This window comes from Schistocerca cancellata, chromosome 2 (genome assembly GCF_023864275.1).
Source record: "Schistocerca cancellata isolate TAMUIC-IGC-003103 chromosome 2, iqSchCanc2.1, whole genome shotgun sequence".
Classification (NCBI taxonomy): Eukaryota; Metazoa; Arthropoda; class Insecta; order Orthoptera; family Acrididae; genus Schistocerca; species Schistocerca cancellata.
This window is the reverse complement of record NC_064627.1, coordinates 973,761,041-973,787,040: the sequence shown is the minus strand read 5'-3', so window position 1 is coordinate 973,787,040 and position 26,000 is coordinate 973,761,041. Positions and strand designations below refer to the sequence as shown.

General features: G+C 38.6%; 2 protein-coding genes across 3 annotated transcripts in view; one reads left to right on the top strand and one right to left on the bottom strand.

The window, feature by feature from the left end:
- The window catches only part of LOC126162947 (nucleolar protein 10), a 99,398-nt gene extending 75,300 nt beyond the window's left edge, over positions 1–24,098 (top strand). Inside the window, exons 6-14 of the mRNA XM_049919780.1 lie at positions 8,483–8,711; positions 8,849–8,968; positions 9,364–9,508; positions 9,595–9,755; positions 9,837–10,000; positions 10,143–10,233; positions 15,016–15,263; positions 15,347–15,443; positions 23,881–24,098. Of these exons, the coding sequence (XP_049775737.1) occupies positions 8,483–8,711; positions 8,849–8,968; positions 9,364–9,508; positions 9,595–9,755; positions 9,837–10,000; positions 10,143–10,233; positions 15,016–15,263; positions 15,347–15,443; positions 23,881–24,012 (1,387 nt within the window). The 3' untranslated portion in view covers positions 24,013–24,098. The remainder of the gene's footprint in view (positions 1–8,482; positions 8,712–8,848; positions 8,969–9,363; positions 9,509–9,594; positions 9,756–9,836; positions 10,001–10,142; positions 10,234–15,015; positions 15,264–15,346; positions 15,444–23,880) is intronic.
- The window catches only part of LOC126162946 (tRNA 2'-phosphotransferase 1), a 62,914-nt gene continuing 61,011 nt past the window's right edge, over positions 24,098–26,000 (bottom strand). For both annotated transcript variants that reach the window (XM_049919779.1, XM_049919778.1), the window contains exon 4: positions 24,098–24,360. In XM_049919779.1, coding sequence (XP_049775736.1) covers positions 24,236–24,360 — 125 coding nt within the window. In that variant the 3' untranslated portion in view covers positions 24,098–24,235. The remainder of the gene's footprint in view (positions 24,361–26,000) is intronic.

The following is a 26,000-nucleotide window of genomic DNA, read 5'->3' as shown; positions in this document are numbered from 1 at the left end:
GTTTTCAAATTTTATGGTCATTATTGTAACAGATGCATTTACAGTGTTTGTCCCCACTGGTTTCCAGTAGAAGTTTCTTTCAGTTTTCCTATCATTGATGTGTTAGTATGCGTTCTGCATGATTATTCCTTTCTAGTGATCAGTTTTGTGATCACCTTCTATCATTCATAAAGTTGTGATGATTATTTCGCCAGTATCCTCCTGTGTGAACTGATATCTTGCTTCCTCATCGTTCCTGGGATTATCATAAACATTACACACTGGATGGTCGACAACTTACAGAACAGATACACAAATCCCCATAATCATTCTCCATGTGTGCCTTGCAGTTACGTATATCACCATGTCCGCTGTTTCTCTGTTCAGTCCCACCTTCTCTATTCTTTCTTTTGCCTGCTTTTTTCCTCTGGCTCTTCTGTTACTATCGCTTCTATTTTATCAAGTATTGAATATAATTCCCCCACATCACAGTGCAGCAGCAGTGAAACTTTACCATGCACAGCCAGTTACAACCTTTGAATCAAAATATCCATCAATTCTTCTTCACATATTGGGTCATCTAAATACATTCCTGCCCCCACAATTTTTTGATAAATTCTTTCAATGTTCCATCTTGACTGAGTAATTAGTGGGTGTAGAGATGATTTCATAGACCATTGTTTATTTTGTGACCAATATATCTTCACAGGCGTGTCTTCCAATTGTTCATAGCTTTTGTATTCAATGATCGCTCTGCTACCACAGTCATGCATTTCTCCTTGCATAATGGTAACATAAAAACTCCTTTTTTTTCATTCATCCTAATTTACAGGAAATGTGCCTTTAAACTGCTTTTACAAAGGCAATTGCACGTAATTTACCCATTGGCTGGAATGACTGAAATTTATGCACTCTTCAATAATTATCACTCGTTATACTGGTGGTGGTAACAGCAGCTTATCTTTATTGAACTTCGAACATTGTGGTCATTTCGTACGCAGTTTTTCTTTGTCCCTTTCAGAACTGGTAGTTAATCTTTTTTCAGTGGATGAGCAGATTTGATCAATTTGTTGCTGTAACTCATTACAGTGACTTCCCACTCTGCTGATGGTTTTGGTTAAGATTCCTTTCTTTGCCTGGCAGACGCTTTTTGTTTCTGCAATTTCACTGTCTTGTTTCTTATTCTGCATGGACAAATTTACTGTTATTTCTTTGCAGAAGAAGGAGTTCCATGAGTGGAGCTTCCACTTTTCTCATTTGTCACAGTTAAATCTCTTAATTTGTGCTGACAATTTTAAAATTTCTGTTTTAAGTCCTGGTTATCACCTGTAACTTCGGCAGAATTTGCACTAGAAGTTCGTTACTGTCATTATGTATTGTTGGTTCATGATGGCTCGTGGGTGTCAAGGTTTGCATTGTCGCGTGCTCACTATTTACACTATCATTTTTGATTCTTGAGTCCCTTTCCTGTCCAACAAATTCAGAATTTATTAAAATGTTTCCAGTTACTTGTACATCCCGCTTGTCTTCCATCATGGTAACTGTTCCATACTCACTGACTGTTGATTCCGCCATGCAATTACACTGACTATTACTCACAAAGATATTGTTAATGTAGGAAAAAAATCACTGCCATAATCAGTTTTCCAGTCTTCTCCAAATCAACATTGTCTTACTTCCTACACAAAGTACAGCTATTCAAATGCTGTCACACTTACCATTCATTGATTTTGTAGACTGGCTGCATCCTAAGATTGCATGGTGTGCATGTTTCGCTACATCGTAACACCCCTTTCTCCTTCCAGATACATAGACCACATTCAGAGGATGTCACAGCAAGATCATGTGTAGTATTTATCACTTGAATTTTGAGGACTCATCAATTGATTAAAAATAGAAGCACTCCAGTAAAACTACTTTTATTAATACTTTCTCATCACGTAGTTCCATATCATGTCCCACCAAACAACTGTTTGTGAGCAAAGCAACTTTCCTGTTAATATTTACAAGTAGCATGCTACAGAGAATGACTCTTAACACTAAACCAAAGGCCTAGCAGGCAAAGACCACAGTAAGTGGAAGTTTATACATGAGAGCCCGATCAGAAGTCATGTTGGTGTGCAGTGTAAGTTAGCCGTGTACCCCTGCATTGTTGGCACAGAAAGTTATTTCCTATTTAGTTGATACAAATGAGTATGCTGTTCTATGCCACACTAATTATGGAAAGTAAGCCACATACCTTGCAACATCCTTTGTTCCTGTAATTCCCCTGGCCACTACCTCCTGTGCCACACCCTAGTGCACCACTGCCCCATGACCCTAACTTCACTCTCACTCACACTCTCCTTCTCCACAGTCTCCCTCTCCTTCATCCTCCCCCCAAGAATCCACTCCTTTACGCCCTTGTGCACAGTTCCCCCGGCCTGTAGCCGAAACAAGCTCAGCAGTGCCACATTCCTATCCTGCCGAAGTGCTGCCTCTCCCTAACAGCTGTCAGCCACCCTTCTCAAACCTTCCCTCCTATTCCCTGCTCCTTTCACCCCCCTCAATAACACTGCTCAACACAACCCCTCACTCTCCAGATGAGCTGCAATGCACCACAATGAAGTCAGATGGGACAGAGTGTGTGATGAAAACCATCCACCACATTTCAGTTCAGTGCTGCATTTTTTTTTCCATTTCTACACAGTGCCACAACTTTAATATTGAATAATTTAATTGATTAGTTTATGAAATCTGGAATGCTGAAGATGCTGCATTGGAAGCACTTCAAGGTGCCTAGATAATGATAATATATTACCTGTAAAGCAGTCTTCTGTATAATTTAGGAAAAGACAGATTACTACTTACCATAAGGAAGACATCTAAAGTTGCAGACAGGTGCAGTTAAAAGATATTCCTTCCTGGAGTTTCTGTTGTTTGATTTCTTTATAATTTGATACTCATACGAACTGGTCATGGTTGAAAATTTCATAATTGCTTCTGTATCAAGCAGAGTGTATTAAAAAGACACGTGAGGAAACTGTAAAGTTACAGGGAGACAGAATGGCTCACCAATATTTATCTTCAAACCTAAGGAAGTGAAATTCAAATACTGCCAATTGATACCGTTAAAAGAGGGGAATGTATTCTAGCTTCAGATACTGTCAGTTCCTGTTTCAGGAAGGAAATACGGATAGGTCTGGGAAGGAGAAGCAGTTCTTTCTTTCCTGATGAAGGAACTAATAGTCCCCAAAGCCAAGACTACTCAACATGTCTGTTTGCAGTACTGGAATTTTTCCTCCTGAAGTGAAGTACTCAGCAAAATATTGCTCTCATCTCTTCATTGACTTATCAGTTAGCAAAAGCTGCAAGTAGTCTTTGATGCCAGCTAATTGGAATTAATTCCTATTTGAGCCATAAACATTCTGATGAATTTCTTTCATTACTTATGGAAAACAATGTACTTTGCAGCTGTGAACCTATATTGTGTGAACATTGTGTGTGGCCTTCCTGTAAACTCAGGTCATGGATCAGATTATGAAAGAAGTAAGAGTTTTTTGTGCATTGCCAAATCTGTGACCTAGTGCAAATTTTTAATGAAACATTTTAAAATTCTTGCAGTATCTTTATTACAAAGTTGTATGACTAAACATCATAACTAAACAATTAAAAAGTTTTTAAATCCTGCTGAACTCATAATTGTCACTTATAAGTTGTGTGGCAACTCAAAAATCGCTCTGTTTTTGCTAGTAAAGCAAAACTTGCTCTCATATACAACAAAAATTGGTTCTGGGGGGAAAAGTGAACCTTCATAGGTGACTACATTAGAGATCTTTGGATGTAATAAAGTCACTATTCCGGAAGCTACCTGTCTCACACGGCAGACAATTGAAACAGCCATGTAAGGCTAAGTTGGCTTTGGTCCTTGCTCTACTTTGCTTTTTTGTGTCTTAACTTAAACAGTAATTGATGATTGATACATAACCACCTGAATATTCAATGGGTCACTAACGAACAGAAATCTTTTGATATACTCAGTGAGGAATCTCATAATCTTAGGTTGTTTGTGCCATGTCCAAAGGTTTTCCAGTAACAACGATTCTTCATTCTTCATTGACGTCCAAAATTTTATATTTAGATCACAATCTTCTATCTTCCCTATGCTTTGTGTTCTTAATTGTATCTTCTGCTAGTCTGGTGCTGTGTTGTCCATGTGTGTTTCATGATTCTGTTGAAATTGAATAACTGTTTAATTTTTATTTTTATTTATTGAAATCAGGCAATTCCCATGGGCTCCTGAAATATTAATTGAATTTATTGAAATATTAATTTGCTTCTTGCAGTCTTCCAGGATAATAACATGACTTTCTGTTCACAGCCACAGTTGCGTAACATATCTTCTGTAAGCTGTTTAACAGTTGGGGAAATACTTACCACATACTCTGACAGTGTGCATGCGTGCACGCACGAGCGCGTGCACGCACTATCTGACCAGTAGGATGTGAGTGTCAGGAACAACTATACAAGGTGAAGTCCAAGTTAAGAACCATTCATTAGAATGCTCAACCTTGTAAAACAGGATACGATGAATGTTCCACGCAAGGCAGATATCACAAAGATCCTTGGTGGTGATGCTACTGGAACTTTCGCTGAAGGCTGCCGCACAGGCCCCATCATAATATCACGTGGAGGAATACACTAGCTTGTATTGGTGCCACCAGTACCGATGAAGAGCTGCTTGCTAATTGGCTTGCTGAGTGAGATGATGTCATCTTACGTTTGATTGGTTTCTAAAGGGGGCTTGGCGAAGTAGTTCCTTCTCTGGATTGCTCTGCGGAGGCCCTGCCACCGAAAGGCCACCAGTCCACAATCTGGAAACAGATCTCCAAATAACCACCAAAGAAAGTGTCATTGCCTGTTGGAAGTGGGAGAGGACGTGCAGAATTCAGTTTCCTAGTAATGTGGCGAGAGGAGGTGGGCCCAACATTGTAGATGCTGGTGGTCTTGACCGATGTGGTGGCAACCGGGTGAAAAATGGTGACCAGTGATTTGTGTGATCCATTTGGAGCTAGCCATACAAGTAGTGATGAAATGTCTTGACGACAAAGACCATGGTGAGGGATGCTTTTCCCACCTGTGATACGTCCCGATGATGGGTGTTCAGAGTCTTGGACACAAAGGCTACAGGTTTGTCCAGTGTAACAATCCTGTGTGGAAGTACAGCCCCAATCCTGATATTGGAGGCATCCATGGCAACGATCAATGGTTTGCAAGGCTCATAGTGCACCGAGCAGTTAAAATAAAGGAGGGCTCATTTAAGATGCTAAAATGCTGCAGGCAGTCAGAAGGCCATCCTCATTGTTCAACTTAACCGTAGCAGTCAATGGTGGGGTTCCACGATTGCAGCTGATGCTGGGGTAAACTTGCAGTAATATCCAATTTGTCCAAGCACTGACTGAAGTTGCTTCACCATGGTAGGTGCAGAGAGCTGAGGAATGGTGTACACGTGCTTTTTGTAGCCCAGACACGCCTGACAAGACTTGTCCAAGATACTCCATCTCTATTTGGAAGAAAGAGCACTTATCCAGATTGATGATGATGAGCTTAGCCTGATCTGTGTCCAAGTTATGGAAGTGTTAGTCAGCAGAGGATGCAGTGACAATGACGTCAAGATAGTTTGCTGACCCTGTAACATCATGAAGCAGGTGCTTGAAGTAATGTTAAAACAAAGCTGGAGCCTGACAAACAACAAAGGGTAGCTGGTTGAATTAAGAGTCCAAAAGGTATATTGACCACCACAATTTGCTGGCTGGCTTGATCAAGGGGCAGCTATTGGTAAACATCCATCAAGTCGATTTGGTAGAATAATTTCCCATGACTCAGCTTCACCATGAGTTCATCTGGCCTTTGAAGTCAATTGGTGTTGACAGTGACTTGAGCATTCACTGTTGACTTAAAGTCTCCACAGTGGTAGAGAGTACCACTTTGTTTCTCTGCAATGACCAATGGCATTCTCCACAAACTGTTGGAGATTGGTTCCACAATAACAGCTGCCTATAGGCAGTCAACTCCCGCTGCACCCTGTCGTGCAAGGCAAGTGGAACAGGATGCACTTTGTAAAATTTTGGAATGGCATCTGGATGGAAAGTAATATGAACAGTATTGCCCTTGGTGCCACATTGGAATGCGGAGAACAGGCTGTGACACTTAGAACAGAATTGCTCACATGCTGACCTGTTGTTGGGCAGCAGATATCAATAAATGTTGAGTAAATAGCAACATCGGTTGTAAATTATGAAATCTCTTATTTTACAGATTGATTTTGGTCACTGTGTGACCATCTTCAGTACTAAAAATACGTAAGAACCATCAGGTATGTGGATCTTAACTAAACACGAATGTGACCCTATTTGTAACCACCATCAAAAAATACAGAAACAGAAAGATATATGCAAATATACTGAGTCTCGTACATACCAGATTATTCGAATCTTGTAGGCCAGCCCATATCATAACAGCATAACATTTTCTATGAGGTGTAACATGTACTGTGATGATTATTTTCAACAGACATAATGATTCAATGGAGGTAACGTAAGCAAACCTTGGCATTATGGTCCGACTTGTGGCAGACGAAACATGTCATATGGAGATAGTACAAGACATACGGTCATGAGTTACCCAGCACTGGGAGCAAGATTGCATCAGAAGTGCAACCAAGGCGTCACCTGGGGTACCAGTGCCTTTTGCAGCAGCTGGTGCCGCAGGAGGAGGAGGACATCACGACCTGCACAACATAGGCAGTTCACTCAAGTGTGTACCCTGAAGCCTTGGTTGGCTTGAATGTGTTGCTGAGGGACAAACATTTGCCCAATGTTGGATTATGGAGATGTAAAAGATCCTTACAGAGCTCTGCATCCATAGTATGGACAAACGTGAACAGCAATATCATCATAAGGGAGGGGCCACAGTTTTTGTTTTCACACTGGGAGTGACATTTGCGAGTCAGGCACCGCAGAGTAGCTACCTATTCTTTATAGGACTGAGAAGGCTTCTTGGAATAGCAGTAAAAGGAATGACTGGGTGTGGAAACAAAAGGACGACTGGAACTAGGCCCCCAATCTGTCCTTAAAGTCCGAGTAACTCAATTCAGCCAGTTAGGGAAAAGTCAGCGCATCAGCTCGTACACCTAAGTGTCAGTGTTAGCCAACAGAAAAGTCCACTTTGTAATATCACCGAGGGTCCTACGGACTGTTAATGCCACTCCAGCTGGTTGATGTAAGTCATCCATTATTCCTTGTTCGAGCAAAGAGATGAAGTATCGAAGGCATGCACCTGAGGTCAGCATAATACTTGTTCTGGTCAGCCAAACAAAACAAGAGGCGATCCTGAATCACACTCATCTTCTTGAGAGAAGCTTCGAGTGACATGACAAGTTGCAGAGGTTGCACCATCTGCAAGAGGGTATGTACCACAAAGACGTGGGTGCATATGGAGACCACTAGTGTCTTCCACAGACAGAAGACCAAGGAGCAAGTAGTGATGTCCCCAACTGGGAGGAGCGAGGCCAAGACCATAGGAACTCCTATCTCCAGACCATGAATCATAGATTGTACCACCTGGGTCCACGCAATCAAACAGCCACAACAACCAAAATAGTCAACAGACAACTGTCCACCACTGGAAAGGGTGTGGAAGAAGTGTAGGGTACAAATAAGTACTGACTGCTTCAGTTTTGTGACATAGTTATCTGACCAGTAGCATGTCACCTCAATGTCATGGTGCTAGTGTATTGTGTTGTAACAACACAAGAGGGTGTCCACGTTAAGAATAATTTATTAGAAAACTCAACCTCATAAAAATGGAATACAAAGAACGTTCCATGTAGTCTGCCAAGAGACATCCAAGATCTTTGACAGTGACAATCAACGAAATTCCAGCTGCAGACTCACTGAAGACTGCCACATAAGTCCAGCAGAATTGGTTATAATATCACATGGAGGGGTATACTCGCTCTGCATGACTGCGATGACAAACTACTCGCCAATTGGCTTTCCGGGGGAGATAATGTCATTTGACGTTTGGTTTGTGAAGCAATTCCCCATCTGAAGTGTCCTGTGGAGGAGGCCGTCAGTGTCTGCCTTGATGAGTGGTTGCATCTGTGAGGTAGGCTGCTGGTGATGCTGTGATGTGTGGAGGGATGTTGATCTGGCAGGTGCCAAAGAACATAATACACACACACATACAGTTGCTACAGATTACATACACTAAGCAAGCAGTGTATTCCAGTCATGTTAATCACACAGTTGTGTGCTACATAACCAACTAAAAGTGTACTAATATTGTGACTCTGTGTCCTGTTCTTAGTTTTGAGTTGTGATGGGAAAACAAATTATCTTGGTGCTGTATTGATAGGGATTAAGCACTGTAAGTTTACAGTTACGTTTTCTTCTATGTATTAGAGATTCTACTGTTAGGTACAGTGCATCAGCTCTAGTAACAGTCATCTTTTTAATTACAGACTTGATGGCTTCCCTTCCATCACTGCAATAAATTTTCATGGCGGCTTGACAATTGGAGTGGGCACAGCTACAGGCCAAGTTTTATTGTATGATATACGCTCAGATAAACCTTTCTGTGTGAAAGATCATATGTATGGATTACCAATTTTGGATGTCCATTTTCATGAAAAGCAAGATCTTGTATTATCTATGGACAGATCCATTATCAAGATATGGGACAAGACATCTGTAAGTTGTTTCAAATATAAAAACATAATAATATGATATTGCAGTTTTCTACACAGTTGCGTCAGGCAGAAAAGTAATTGTTTTTGTAAGCACTGGATTGACATCGAGTACATTAATGTTTGGCATTTTATTTGCAGGGAAAGCTTTTCACAGCAATAGAAGCAGCAGTGGACTTCAATAACCTTTGCCTTGTCCCAAACTCAGGAATGATGTTTGTTGCTAACGAAGGAGTTAAAATTCAGACATACTATATACCCGTAAGTTCAAAAGTTGTAAATTTAATATATGTAACAAAAACCCATTAGCATAGCAGTGACTGATGTAGTTTTGAGTTGCTGCCAGGACACTAATAGCTTGTGAAAGAAAGAACCTGAACTGTTATGTACAGCCATGGCAACTTGGCTGCAAGAAAAGTGAAAAATACAAGGATTACTCTGAAGAAATAATCAGTTACCGGTAACATGAATGAGCAGTTGCTATTTATAAGTGTATATGGTCTGTGTCTTTGGTTTCTTATGAATTTTATTGGAAAAAAATGTCATGGTTATTTTTTCATGTATTATTATTTTTTTTAAATGTACATAATCACACAGCATAAATATCTTCAATTGTGGCTAACATTGTCATAAATTGGTGGTTAACATACTTACAGAGTATGGGACCAGCACCAAAGTGGTGTGGATTTCTGGACAGTTTAACTGAAGAACTTGAAGAAAATCAATCAGAAACTGTATACGATGATTATAAATTTGTAACAAGGAAAGAACTAGAAGAGCTGGGATTAGATCATCTTATGGGCATGTATTCATAACTCTTACTAGTTCCCCTGAATTTTGTTTTTGTGTCTTTTATATACTAATTTGTAGATTTTCAAACATTTTAGGCACAAATCTTTTGAGGGCGTACATGCATGGTTTCTTTGTGGATATTAGACTCTATAGGAAGGCAAAATCTGTGGCAGAACCATTTGCATTTGAGCAGTATAAAAAGAAAAGAATCAGAGAAAAAATTGAAGAAGAAAGAGCAAATCGCGTGAAGTTACAGGTTAAGCAATTTCTTCATATTTTACTATAAACTGTTTGAGATATTATCAGTATATATCAATTATTTTATTTATTTTCACAGAAATTACCAAAGGTAAATAAGGACCTTGCTCTAAAACTTATGGATGAAGAAACAAATGTAAAGAAAAAGAAGAACACAGGTACAAATTTACTTAAGGATGAGCGTTTCAAAGCACTTTTTGAAAACCCAGATTTTGAAGTTGATAAAAATGCTGAAGAATACAGGTAAAATTCAAATATCTACTTTGAAACAATAGTTTTTATCTAAAGAAATGCAAATTAGAATTTATTTTCAAATATCTACTTTGAAACAGTAGTTTTTATCTATAGAAACGCAAATTAGAATTTATTTTTCTTGTTATTCCAGACTTTTGAATCCTGTAGTGTCCAGGCTTGACAAGGCACGTAAGAAAGAACTCAAGAAACAAATACTTACCCAACAGTTTGAACAGATTGATGTAAGTACTTATTGTTTTTACTGGGCTTTCTTACATCATTTCCTTGTATGAGACAAGAGATACATTTTTTGATGAATTAATTTCTTTGTGCATGAGTGAAGTGTTGATCTATAAGAATGGCATTGTGCTAAGTCTCTAACTACAGTACTGTTGCGAAACTTTCTAAATTTGATCAACTTTCAGTTACTTTTGAATCTTATTTTCTCCTCTTAAGATGTGTTTGAGGAATTATCTTCCACATTTGAATTTAGTGTGCTATGCTGTCATGTGCTTGCATTATGAACTGAACTGCAAAGAAAAGCCAAACGCGTATATATTGGTTGTTGCTGCCAGATTTGTAATGTGTATTATGTTTACATTGCAGTATCATGATCATGATAATAGAAAGCCCTGACTGGGATACTAATATTGCAAGGAGTGAAGGAAGCAATCTACTATATAGTAGAGGCCTTGATCAGACAATAGGCACATAAACAAGACTTTAAGTGGTACTAAGCTTACAGACAGTGTCCTCTTTCACAGTTAATACAGAACAAACAAACAAACACACACACACACACACACACACACACACACACTGTCTTAGTTGACTACATAATACCAGCACTGCAGGGTGGGGGGGGGGGTCATATAGAGAGGGTGCCGGGAGACATGCATGAAGTTTAAGAAGGAAGACTGGTCAGAAGTTGGAGGGGGAGAGGCAGCAAGAGTAATATGGTACTGGCAAATTCACAGTAGCATGGGCAGAGGACATGTGTATTGAACACTACCTATTATCATGTCTGAACAAAAGAAACATCCTACTCACAATCCTTCCACCTCTCCTAAAATGGTATTCTACCATCCAACCAATCTACAGAATAAGCTGGCCAATCCTTACACTACACCCAACTGGTGTGCACAGCCTTTGATTTCTCTGAAGGCGGTGAAGTTGCATGTCTTCACTGCTTGCTCTGATGCCTGCTTTTCAGTTCAAAATGGTTACACTGTGTTTCGTCATCTGTGACAATACGTGACAGAAAGCTGTATTCCTCCTCATGATAGCATTGCAAATGACTCAAAAGACAGTGCCATTCGAATATTGCGCTGTTCGGTGGTCAGTTGGTGAGGAACCCAGTGCGCACAGATTTTTCAAAAGTTCAAATGTTCAAGCATTATGGCGTGGGCGGTGCTCACGCCAATACCCAGTAACTGATGGATCTGTGGTTGTCCAAGACTAAAGCATTTACTTCCGCAACCATTTCCGGTATGACGACATGATGAGCCTATACAGGATGAGCATCATCTTCCAGTGGCTCATGCCCCTCAAGGAATCATTTGTGCCATTCCACAACACTTGAATGAATCAGACTGTACTCACCATACACAGCCTTCATCTGTCAATACATTTCATGGCCTTCAACTCCCTCCGCCACTAAAAATCGAATCACTCCTCATTGTTCCTGCTTACTCGCCTGCATGTTCGGTAGTGAACAATAACTTGTGTGACCACCTTCTCTTGGTTTGCATGCTAAGTCCATGATGCTTCATAAACCTGTAGCACCAACCAACTCCACCCTTAAAGTCGGCTAAGTATTACTGTATCATTTTTGTATTAATTCAAATGCCATTTTGGTGGTGTCCTTGAATCTATTTCAGTACATCATCATCTACTTGTGGCCATTTTGCATTCAGTCCTCTATTTGGACATTTAGTCTTTATTTTTTTCGGTTCTTCTATACTAGCCCCCCACCCCCTCCCTGTTGGAGGAGAGCCAAAATGCCTCTCAGCTCCCTGTTTCCATGTTCTTCTACATATGCTATTACTTTCAGTTTATGGACCACACCATATGAATACCTCTTATTTTTTCCATTAGGAAACTAGCTACTACAACAAAAATGTTGTACTGTTAGTGATAACACAAATTACTCTCAATTACAGTTCAATGGCACTGTAAATTGCAATGACGCATCATAGGCTAGACATAAGTTCATTGCATCAGTGCGCTGCTGCTGCCTGTTGAATCCAACGTTGCCAGGTAGAGAGAGGTTTCCTCCGGTATCAAATATCTGGCCATTTTGCGAGAATTTTAAATCAAACACTGGACATTTTTATATTAGTTCTGAGTATAAGGCACACCTGAATTTTGGAGGCAATTTTTAGAAGATAAAAGTGCATATAGTCCATATAATCTGGTAAATGAGGTAACCATTTCTAGGTGGCACTGCACCAAACCAGTCTCTGGCAGCGTGATTAGCACTTTTTTCCACAAGAGAAGTAACTTCCTTCTTGAATTTTGCAGTATAATGAGAGTGCTTCATTACTGTTCACTAAAACCAGGCTTCACAAAATTCGATGAGAATGAATCACATCTTACTAACTCATGCAAGAATCCTAAAGCCAAATGCATTGTTGGTATTTACGTAAAGAAATTTGTCGTTGTTGCTACAAATATTTGGTGATGATGATGATGATTGGTTTGTCGGGCGCTCAACTGCACAGTTATCAGCGCCCGTACAAAGTCAAAACGCTTGCTCAGTCCAACCTCGCTACTTTCATGAATGATGCTGAAATGATGAGGACAACACAAACACCAAGTCATCTTGAGGCAGGTGAAAACCTGTGACCTCCCCAGGAATCGAACCCAGGACCCCGTGCTCGGGAAGCGAGAACGCAACCGCGAGACCACGAGCTGCGGACTAAAAATGTTTGAAAAGCACAAGGGCACACTGCTTGTCGAGTTCCTGGAATGGGGAACCTCCATCATTGTCCAGCATTATCAAGCCACTTTACAGAACCTTAGACGAGCCATCAAGTCAAAACACTGAGACATGTTGTCCAGTGGCGTAATCCTCCTGCATGATAATGCCCGCCTACACACGCCCAATGCAGTGAAGACGACATTGCAGCAGTTTTGGTGTGACTTGCATGTGTTTGGACCTCTAAAACAAGCTATTCGCAGACATCAATTTGCAACGGACTATGAAGTGTGTGACTGGGTCCAGGCCTGGATCCGACAGCAGCCTACTAGCTTCTTCAAGGATGGAATCAACCGGCTAGTGTTGCAATGGGATAAATGTGCCAACAGTTTTGGTGACTATTTTTGAGTATGTGTACTGTGCCGGCCGTGGTGGCCAAGCGGTTAAAGGCGCTACAGTCTGGAACCGCGCGGCCGCTACGGTTCCAGGTTCGAATCCTGCCTCGGGCATGGATGTGTGTGATGCCCTTAGGTTAGTTAGGTTTAAGTAGTTCTAAGTTCTGGGGGACTGATGACCTTAGAAGTTAAGTCCCATAGTGCTCAGAGCCATTTGAACCATTTTTTTGTGTACTGTATATATAACTACATTTTTAAGTTAATAAAATCGTTACTGTTACTTTACACTAGTGACTGGGCTTCATTTGAATGTCCCTTACATTATCATTCCATCACTTTATTATTCAACATCGAAGGAAAACCAGTGTGGAACTAAGCCAAATACTGAATATGGATGAGACTCCTCTGGTACTTGATGTGCTGAGTAACAGAACTGTTACCATGAAAGGTACTGAAACTGTAGCTGTAAAAACAAGTAGACATGAAAAAATGTTTTTTAAGTGCAAAACAATGCCAAAACTTTCTAAAATACTGCAGGTGTTGTTTGCCTACATGGCAAGCGTTGGATGGACAAGGATGGTATGAAATTACGAATTAAAGGAGTGTGGAAGGTAAAGGAATGTACTTTATTGAAGAAGAGTTCTCTTTTTGTGCCAGATAACTTGAGAAGTCATTTGAAAAATTCAGTGAAAGAGAAATTGAGACAGGGAAAAACAAAGCTTGCTGTTATTCTGGGAGGACTTACTTCACAACTGCAACCTCTTGATGTCTCAAGAGTTGAACCACTTAGAATGTATATGAGAGAGGAATGGAATGATGGATGAAACCCAGTGTGAATTCACACTGAGGGATCTTTGAAATGACCTACCATCAAACAAGTGTGTCAGTGGATAAAGCAGTCATGGTTTAGAGTGAGAGAAGACGTAATTGTTAAATCTTTCAAGAAGTTCGGCATAAGTAAAGCTCTCAATGGTAGTGAAGACTGTCTGATATATGAAGAGGTCAACGACAATGATGAAGAGGTAGAAGAAGAAGAAGAAGAAGGAAAGAAGAAGAAGAAGAAGAAAGTTCAGATGACAATTTTCAGGGTTTCGAAAGTCAGTTCGGTTTCATAAACTAAGAACTTCTTTTAGTCTAGCTTTGCAATCTAATAGTAATTAAGGCACTTCTTATACAATGTAGTGTCTTATAGTCTATAATATACGGTAAATCCTGCCCCCTAACAAAGTCAAGTGTAAACGGCAAATGTCGACGAATATACATGTCATGTAATGTTTACATTCGTATTATTTTTATGCTGAATAGTCAGAAATGAAGCAGAACAACTAACTTTTGTACTGATTTTTAATCATGTACAGCTATAATATCTGTGCAGACAAATTATGTCATTTTAAATGTTTTAAAGAGTACATTAATCTATAAAATAACATTGCTTAAGCTCGCCTGCCAAGTTTATGAATCAATCACAACTGCTATAGCTATATCTTCATCCAATCTATCTAATTTGTATCTTTGTAACTTTGTTTCAGTTTTGAATTGTGTACATTACAGCTGAGGTCCTCTTCCTCCGTCATGTATTTGCTTGCACTACTATTGTATGTTGTTTCATTAAGCAGACCTATGCGCGCACTGTAAAAAATGCTGATTGAAACACCAGATATGGCTCAGAATTATACTTTTAACTGCATGCACTACTATATGATTCACAGGATGAACCAGAAGGAAGACCCAGCTCTGATGAACAATCTGATGATGAATCCAGTTCAGATGATGATAGAGAATGGACAAAGGAACTTAAGCGGCAGCATCGTTTATTGCGATGGGAAGCAAGGCAAGAGGTAGTGGAAGAGGAAGAAAAGCCAAGTAATGAAGCAACACCTAAACCAAAATTTTTTGAAATAAGAGAAGGAGAAGAGTTCAAGGGAATCAACGCAGCATCCTACCAGAAAAAAAATAGGTATGTCGTCAACAGTATTTTGTTTTGTAATGGCCTTAATCCATTGGTAAAGAGTTAACTTTTAAACATGTTTCTGCCTTTAGAGCAACACTAGGTGAAAGGTTGCAGAAGGAATCTAAAAGCAGTGTCAGAATTCTCGGGGCATCTGGAAGCAGAGAGATGACATTTACTATACGTAAGGTAAGTATCTTTTAATGTTTCATTCATCTGTGTGTGTAGGGGGGGGGGGGGTGATACCACTTGAGAGTAATTACAGTTCTTCAGTAATTTGTTGTTTAATTATGTAAATACTTTTTACTTGTCACTGTATCCTTTTTCTCTTCTTACGAGAACTCTTTATAGACTGCTCTGCTACTTCGGTTGTCTTTATACTTAACATGATTTGAAGCTTGCTAAAACAGTACGACACCAATTCTCATGCAAACTAGATATAATCACCTTTGAAGCACTGTTAAGTACAACACATTTCGAGCACCTTTGACAGAGCAGCCATTGGTGGAGTGCATGGCCTAAAAGTATTATAATTTGAAGTCATGCCTTGATTCTCAGTAGTAGTAACATCCTTTTTTTATTTGTGTTTCAATTCTGTATTTGTTTTCAAATAGAAATATTAATAAATGAATATAGAATCATAATTTTTAATAAAAATAAAATCTTTTTATTTTTAATTGTTGATTATATGAAAATAAACTAAAATTTGAAACAGAAATGCAAAGTGCCTAATGTTAAGTGAAAAAAAGTATGTTATACTGTTCATCTCTATTAATGGAAAAGCATTTTATTTTCTAATTGATGTTTCACATTTTTGTATCAAACTTTCATGTACTATTAAATTTTTATGTTATTAGTTATAAACAAAAAACAATATTTTTATTGAAAATTATGATTCAGTTATTTGTTTATTAACATTTTTATTTGAAGGTAAACATAGAATTCAAATAAAAGGAAAGAATAATGTTGCTAGTAACGAGAATTGAACCAGCATCTTTTAGATTATATAGCTCGCGTTACAAGACTTGTACACTATGGCCTCAGCTACCGGCAGCTATGTTAACCCTTTCGCGGGCCATGGGGGATATTTTAAAGGGATTTATGTTACGACCTCTGTACACTCTTGGCATCTAGTGGTAGTCTGCTGCACCAGCTGTAGTTTCTGTTTGGTATGAAATATAGCCATCAGGATTGTGGGAAGTATATATCCCACTAAACAATGGTGTTTTAATGGTTATTGGGAAGTATGGTTACCACCAATGGAGTTTCTGGAAGAGACTTTGGAAGTATATTTACAACAAAATTAAAGGGTCATTTGTGGTCCTTGGGAAGCATACTTAGTACCAGCTTAGGGGTATCCTAGAGCTTTTGGGAATACGTTTTACCAGCTCTGTCTAAGCTTGACATCCTGTGGTAGTACACTGTACCAGGTGTACAAAAACTGCTACAACACTCAGTTTCTTCTTGTCGTGGAGTTACTACTGTTGTCGGAACACATTGCCTCACTACTGCAGCATACTGTATTGTGACCTGTGTCAGCTCATACCATTATTGCGTTACAAAGTTTCAAGGATTGTATTCGCATTTTGGTAAGTAAACTTTAATATTTTTTTAAAATAAAGTAAAAGAAAACACAAAATAAATGTTCATTATTTTTTTACGTTTAATGGCAACACATAACAGGACATAAAAGGGAAGGGGGAAATTCGTTGACCATCAGTTTTAATATCTCACAAAGGTGCCATGATGGTATATGTACCACCATAGTTTTTGGTCCTAAATCACAAAAATATAATTATCAAAAAATAAATACAGTCAGCAGTCAGTTGATCACATTTCTAATAGGATAGCAAGAAAATTATCTGTGCTGAGTTGTTACAAAAAATGTGCCCGTGGAAGGGTTAAGATGCTCAAAATGTGTGGTACATTTAGTGTTCCAAAATCTTCGAAGGTGAAAGTGATTATTGAAAACTATGTTGTATTGCTTACAGTAACTGATGAGGGCACTGACCTCCAAATCCACTGTAAGTATGAAGAAAATCAAAGAGGGCGAGTCCATAAGATCCCTTGTCAGTATTCTTGTTTCAGTGGTTGAATGTATTAAGCAGCTTGATTAGTTAGCATCTCTGAAGATACATGTTATTTGTCAAAAGAAGGTTTCAAATCCTTGTCCATCTATCCAGTTCAAGGTTCTCTTTTCCTTTCTTTGTTTAGTTGAGTTTGTCCATTATCTCTAATGACCTCACAATTGACAAGGCATTTTAGTCTAACGTTATTGAAATACCAGATGAAAATGAAGCCTGACTGCTTAATTGGACTTGCTTTGTGTTTTCATACAGATGCTACAGAAAATTGAACCCTATAATTGACTTCAGCATTCTTATTTGGAAGTAGATATGGAAACTCTGTGGATGGTAGCATACAGACCCAATATTGCAAGTAATTGCCAAATTGTATTGTTAAATGTGTGATGCCCAAATCTATATGATGACGCTCTACTACATGTTTCACAATTATTCATTGTTCATCATTTGATAATGGCAGTTAAAAAAATTGTAGGCTGTTTTGTAGTCTGTGTCTTTCTTCCTTTTTCTATCTGTACCCTGTTTTTCTATGTTTGAGAAAGAAGAATTCTGAAGGGTCTGTAATCTCAAGTTTTTCTCTGTTACACAATAATGTTTCCCTGTGGATTAAACTATTCTAAGTTGCTATTTTATTTGGAAGATGAGAATTAGTAGTAATTGACAAGGACAATACATACAATATGTTTCAGTGAATGTGTTGTTGTCTACAGTAGCCTATCACTCTGATATAACAAAATGAGATGCATGCATATTGTCCATATATATGACTATTGCTCCTCTCCTGCAGTTGTCTTGTTTGTGAGTCCTTTTCCACTAGACAGCTGTCACAAATGAATGCCTTTTGCCAATCTGATCTATCATATATGAGAAGCAGTACAGTGGTTACTAAATTTGTTTAATTGTCTGTTGCTCTTTCATTATTTATTATGTGCTGCCAACTTGAGTCCACCAACTGACAGATATGCTACTTTTCCTAAATGGAATCAAATGTCTTCAGTTTGGATTGATTTCTGTTTTTTACTTCATCATTTTGCCCAAGAGCGATGGCTGTGGAAATGGGCTATTTGTGTGAATGTATTTCAGAAAAAAAATCATCAACAAGGCCAAACTATTTTTTATGTTACATTATAGTAAATATCATTCAGTGCATACCTTAGGATATTCCATCTGACTCCAAAGTTTAAAATTTCTATACTATAAAGCGTTACTCAGCAACACACAGCATATTTGCTAGACATTCAGAGCAAGGAAGTTGCAATTAATTTGTATGATTTGCAGAATGCTAGCAAATAACTTGTTGCTGCAGCCCCTGAAGACAACAGATTTTTGAAGGTGAATACTTTCAAATAAAGAATTTTAAGTACCACTGAACGATCTCACTCAGCTTTACCACATGTCTGAAAATGCTTAAAGAAGAAGAGAGAGGAGGAGGAAGATAGAAGGAAAGAAAACAAAATAACAGATAATAGCATTTTTTGTGCTGGTCTGAGAGCTTAATTCTGTGTAAAATCTGAATGAACTTAAAATAACATATATGCTTATCAACAAATCTAGATTGGTCCATATGTATGAATAAATATCTACGTTGTAGATTACAGTTTTTATCTGTCTGGTTGAATTGATAGAAAACACTGCATCTGTTTGAGATAAAGTTTGAATTCACTCCTTCATGTAGATAGTAACAGTAGGCATAACCAGAAACACATTACATTTTATGCTACGACCATTTTTCAGGACTGACATAGCTTTTTTGAATCTCCAAAATGCTGTTGTCCTCTATATACACTTTTGGATGAACACATCTTGAGTTTATTACACACAAAAGACTTATAGTAGTGAAGACAACTGCAGAATAGAAACACTACTTTTGCACGTTGTCAATAATGTCTAGAGTAATTTATCACATTGTAAAAGCATACTGATACATCACTACCAATCATCTGCTTTTTCTTGGGTTAACTCTTACTTCACTCATTCCTGTATTGTACTGCTTATGATGTTGTAACGTAATGTGTTTATGCTGGACGAATGTTTCTGTATCAGGAGACAAGTAAGGCATAACTTTTGTGTTACACTAATAGATTCCCTAATTAGAGCTAATACCTTATCTACTAAGTAAGATAACAATTTTTGTTCATGGCACAGTCAGAAAGTTCACTCGAACCTGTCAAGCACGACAATAGGTAAAGCTTACCACAATGTTTCCCAGAATGTTAATTCATTCTTATTCATCTTTAAGTTTTGGAATTCTATTTCTCAATTGCTCTTAACGAAACGCCTGCAACAGCTTGCACTGTTAATATGTTCCAATACATCGCATATAAAAATGGGATTTTTTTGGTGCTATTGGTGATAGAAATTAAGGGTCATGTGTTGTAGATAGCCCTTGGGCTAGGGACCATATGTATACCCAACAGAAGGATCATTTTAGTATAACTTTCATACAGTACAAAGTCAAAGTTTGAATTTCACACAGGGAGGCACCATTTAGTTCATGGGCTGTTCCTGGGTTAACCCAAAAAAAGCTTTATTTTAACAGTGTATTCTCTGTGCATTTATCTAGAAATGCCAACTTCCCATTTTCAAAAATCTTTATCCGTAATCAAGAAAACCAAGCCACAGATTCCAAGATGGCAGTGCACTGCAAATGGCTGAAATTTTTATGACATACCATGGGGTACACACCCCCACGCCAAAAAAAATTTCTTGTGCAGAGCTTGTGTAGTACGCATTTATGCTGCTAGGCGTGTGTAGCACAAAACTCATTGCCAGTTCAATGCTGACTGTGTTGTCAACCCGGCTTGTTCTGTTCATTTGCAGCAATTGTTTTTGCTAGTGCTGTTTTGTTATTGTTTCATTTTTTATGATGGCAAGTTTAAATTAACAATGGGAAGCTGTGAAATGTTATTTTCTACTTGGTAAAAATGCTTCTGAAACTGTTTTAATGTTGAAAATAGGTTACCAAGATGACACTATGGGAAAAAACTCAAATGTACAAGTGGTTTGCTCAATTTAAAAATGGCAATAAATTGATTGATGACAAAGCTCGTTCTGAATGTCCATGAACTGCCTAATTCAACGAAATTATTGAAAAAATTTGAGAGCTTGTGCTCACTGACTGTCGACAGACAACTGATCAACTGTCAGAGATTGATGGGTTATCTTGGAGCTCGGTGTTCCCCAAAAGAAACCTGATTTGCGGCAGACAGGAGGCTGTTTCTTCCAGCAAAAGAACGCATCTGCCCACACAGCCACCTCTGTTAGACAGTTTTTAGTTAAAAATGCCATGGTTCCACTGCCCCATGCACCTTGCTCACCTGACTTGCCTCCATGTGACTTTTTCTTATTTCCAAGCACGAAAAGGGACATGAAAGGACACCAATTTGATGACATTGAAGAACTCAAGAAAAAGTGAGGGAGCAGCTATCAGCCATTCCTAACGAAGACTACAAAAAATGTTTCAAGCAGTGGAAGTACTGGTGGGACAAATGTTACAATGGAGAGTATTTTGAAGGGGATAAGACCCCCCTCGTATTGCTAAGATACCGAACATTTTCTTTTCATATGAGTGACATGCCCTGCTGTGGGGGGAAAAGAAGGGAACCAGTGGAAAAACACGTCGGAGTGCAAGAAAGGGAAATATACTGCTGCTTATAAGACTCAGCTGAACATGAGAGGAGGAGATGGTGGCAATGGGGAAGAGATGGAAAAGTAATAAATACTGGAAGACAGGAGACAGTGACAGTAATAGGACAGGGCTAGGAAAAGAGTGAAGGTGGTGGTACCAGTGGGAGAGAAGATAGAGAGGAGGAGGAAGTGGGCAACAGCCAGTTGACAATGAGAGACAGAGTCTGTGGCAATGAAAGCGAGACAACAGTAGTTGAGAACAGGAGGGAGAGAGAGAGAGAGAGATAAGGGACAGTAGTAGTAGGCCAGAATGAAGGATACTGTGGCTGTGAGACAGTGACAGTTAAAGAAATAATGACAATTAGTTGGGATGAATGAATGAGCGAGAGGGAATGGGTGAGTTTCAGTGGTTTGCGTTACATACAGTGATGGGCTAGTTGGTGTGAGTGATATACTTTATGGGAGCTTGTAGAAGTGAGAGGTGTTGAGTTGCATATTAGAAAGAGTATGAATACGTTTGTTTGCCAAAATTTTTGTGAACATTTTTAAAGATGCTAAGGAACACAGAATGAGGCAGCTCGTACCTAGCTTTTCAAAAAGTTCAAATGGCTCTGAGCACTATGGGACTTAACTTCTGAGGTCATCAGTCCCGTAGAACTACTTAAACCTAACGAACCTAAGGACATCACACACATCCATGCCCAGGGCAGGATTCGAACCTGCAACTGCAGTGGTCGCACAGTTCCAGACTGTAGCGCCTAGAACCGCTCGGCCACCCTGGTCGGCCTCAATTTTCAGTCGGAGCCAGCCTTTTAAACAGGAGCATATTCACCTTTTTTGTGCTCCAGTAGGAGCATTTTTCCACTGGTGTTATTTGCTACATTGTGTCAAATGGTGCTATAGTACAGCCCTGTTGCTGAAAAATTCGAGTAAATATTACAACTTTTTTACTTCATATTTAAAACAATGATAAATGAAAACAAGCCTTATTCATTCAGAATAAAAACTCAAAACTTTCTATATTGTATTTGTTCATATGAGAATAGTACTGATATGCAGAAGTGTGAAGTGGAGAGAAATGACATGTGTAGTCAAACCTAATAGTGAAAACTACTTTCCTGGTTTTAAATGTGAGAGTTTGCAATGTTTGTGATGAAGTAGCATAACCAAATCTGTATGAGTGCAGTGTCCAGAGAAGATCATTATCATTTGAAAATATTATTTGGCATGGCACAAAACAAATGTTTTCAAAGTATCATTATGCAAAATGAACTGTGACACTGCAAGTATACTCATTTGATTGCTGTTGACTTCCATCCTCCAAAGCTGCACTTAGGTAAATTAATGTTTTTACTTATGAACATGATTCAGTTATAAGTCATGACACAGTCCACAATAGAAAGTTCAACTGGCATTATTCATGTGGTGAGACAAAATACTCTTTCTTGGGGCAATTGTTTTTTGGAAGGGATTTTGGGATATTTTTCGAGAAGTGAATGTTGAAAGTGCCTTGTAGTGATGCATTATAAGCAGGAGCTTTGAGGGTGATCTGTCCTGGGTTTCCTGTGAAGGGGAAGAATTCATTTGTGGCTGTCAGTATTTCTTCACAAGTTTTGGCATGTGCTATCTACAAGTGGCAAACGCTGTCTGAAGAAATGAGTCACGGAAAAGCAACCATAATAGCATGCCTGACTTGCGGACAAGCCTTCAGGTGCAAACTGTGTACCCAAGCATGAAGTAACAGGTGTTTATGTGATGACATCTACACATAATCTCAGTTAGTGCAGTGGTGTGTCATAGAAGTATTATAATAAGTTTGAAGGATGGCATGTTTACCATTAGCTGTAAAAAGTTATTCTTTATTTTCGACCATTTTTGGTTATAGTTGAAGAAGAAAAATTAGTTAACATCGAGTGTAGATTTAAGTGTCAGGAAGTCGTTTCTGACAATATTTGTATGGAGTGTAGCCATGTATGGAAGTGAAACGTGGACGAAAGATAGTTTAGACAAGAAGAGAATAGAAGCTTTTGAAATGTGGTGCTACAGAAGAATGCTGAAGATTAGATGGGTAGATCACATAACTAATGAGGAGGTATTGAATAGAATTGGGGAGAAGAGGAGCTTGTGGCACAACTTGACAAGAAGAAGAGATCGTTAGGTAGGACATGTTCTGAGACATCGAGAGATCACCAATTTAGTATTGGAGGGCAGCGTGGAGTGTAAAAATCGTAGAGGGAGACCAAGAGATGAATACACTAAACAGATTCAGAAGGATGTAGGCTGCAGTAGGTACTGGGAGATGAAGAAGCTTGCACAGGATAGAGTAGCATGGAGAGCTGCATCAAACCAGTCTCAGGACTGAAGACCACAACAACAACATTGGTTATAGTGATCATCTTCACAGGAAGGAAAAAAGGTTAGGTGTATATGCAATTCAGCTTTCCATTGGATCAGTTGAAAACAGTTATAAAATGTTTACAGAATCACTTGTAACAGCCATGATTTCAATACCAGCACAAAGTTGATTTCCCTTTGGTTAAACATAATGATCATTAAGGTTCATACTAAAGTCAGTTTTATGCTGGTATTGAAATCATGGCCTGTTATATGTGGTTCTGTAAACATTTTTTGGCTGTGATAGTTTTCAACTTACCCAATTGGAAGCTGGAATTGCATATCCACTTAGTGTATAACTGTTTTTTGTTCCTGTGCAGATGGTAATTAGGAGCGAAACCAGTTGAAAATAAAGAATGAATTTGTGCATCTGACGGCAAATGTGCTATTCCTCAAATTCCTGATGGCTGTATTAAGTCACCGCATTAAATTGTTAATTACAATATGTCTTTAATTTTACAACTTACATTGAAAAAATTTGTAACCCATAGTTACACCTGTGAATTCCTGGTACATTTCAGAATGACAAATATTCAAAAATGAAAAAGCAAGCAGAGCTCCATAAAGAAGAACGACGTAAACTTTCAAGACCTGCAAGAGGCCTACGTACCAAAGGGAAGTCCAAGTTCTGGATGGGAAGGCGAACATTGTAGGATAAGAAGCTGCTGGAAATTGGAAGATCTTTAGTTCCAGATAAAGATTTTGTTTGCATTGTATATTTTGTACAGAAATATATATATAATTATTTTTTATAAACAATTAATGTGCATTTTTATTTACAGAAATTAGTTGCCCTCCTTTCTCCTCTGTCTTTACAGATCTGACAAATATTTACATGTTTACTGTATTCATTGAGTCACACTCAAAATGAAATTGTCATTTTTCTAATTCTCTTCCGTGTTTATCAGTAACCTTTCTGAAGTATTTTGGCAGTATCAACCCACTGTCATTTCCTGGGCTCAGTATAACATTATTTGAGGATCTGTAGAATTTCAAACCATCTGCAACAATACAAGAATTAGAGATCAGTGACATTTGAAAACTTATATTAAATTGGCCACATTTCTTGAATTATGTAGCAAGTATCTGAATTTATTCTGAGTGACATTTCACTAACAGACTTCCTGACTGTTAATGAAACCAGTTTCATTGAACTTACCTCTGCTGACATCATTGTTTATAAACTAGGAAGAAAACCTGTTTTCTCACAGTATTACCAAAAACATGTGCCAAATATTCCATTAAATTAGCTGTGCGTACTGCTTACGGTGTTGGGGATCATCTTATAAAAATTGAGGAAGATATGAGAGAGAGAGCGCGCCAGCTTTATTCTTACAACTTGTTCTGAGAGTTGATGATAGTAAAACTCAGTTAAACCTGAACTGTAATCTGCACAAGCACAATAAAAGACACAAAAAGTAATTTCACGTGACTTTGCCTCCCTGTCAGGGTTCAGAGAGGAGTTATGTTCTCTGATGAAAAGGTATTCAGCACGCTTCTGTCTAACATAAAGCAAGAAAATGGGAGTCTCAATCAGTTCAATAGAAAATTAGAAACATTAGTCATTCCTTTTGCAAATTATGGTTATCTTGATTCAAGGTTGAAAATTCCAGTTATTTTTGTAGTAAGAAGCTATGTTAACTGTAAAGCACCAGGAAAACTAGTAGTGTATTGTAAACAAGTCTGTTGCTATAGCTGCACGTAACTATTTCCTTTGAAAAATACCTAAGTAATAAATTAATATTAAGCTACCAATATGGAAAAGAACAGCAGCTATTTATTTTATACCCTAGATGATGGAGAAAATGTGCCCACACAAGACCTCTGAGACTACTTGGGTGATTATTACAGAAACTGGAGATAGTGTCCTAATGCTACAAAAACTGAAGTGACAGCTTTCTACTTCAGCAGTTGCTTAGCAAACCAACCACTAAATGTCACCTTCTGTAACAAAACAATAAAGAACAACCCTCACCCTAAGTATCTTGGAATCACAATGGATCATTCACTATCATTCAGGATTCACCTCACTCACTTGCAGAAAAGTTAAAGACCAAGAACAACATTATCCAGAAGCTAGCTGTAACTTCTTGTGGGGGCTCATTATCTGTACAGCAGCCTTGTCTCGTATATTCTGTGACTGAACATTGCACACCAATATGGTACAAGGGTGTGCATGTCAGTAACGAAGATAATCATTTGAACAATACCATGAAAATCATAATGGGCACCTTGAGATCAACTCCTCTATCTTGGCTGTTTTCTCTCAGTAACATTGCTCCACCACATTTGAGATGACAAGAAGCAGTGACTCGTGAATCGGAAAATATTAAGAGTTTTTCTAAAGAGTATCTGCCCAGGAAATTGTGCTCAGTCCACCCAGCATCCAGACCTGAAGTCAAATAAACTATTCTGGACAGCTCGTGAGATCCAGCCATCCAAGAGTGAAGATGTGTGGAAGGAGGCAGGGAGAAACACCACCATACACCAACATGGTCTCAAAGACCGCCACATGTATGTCAGTATGTCAGGTTGCAAATGCCTAAAAGAACCTGGTGTCAACTGATGTGGACACGGAAGAAGTCTTTCATGTACAACTGGGGACACTCAGGCTCCCCATTTCGTGACTGTGGAGCTTCAG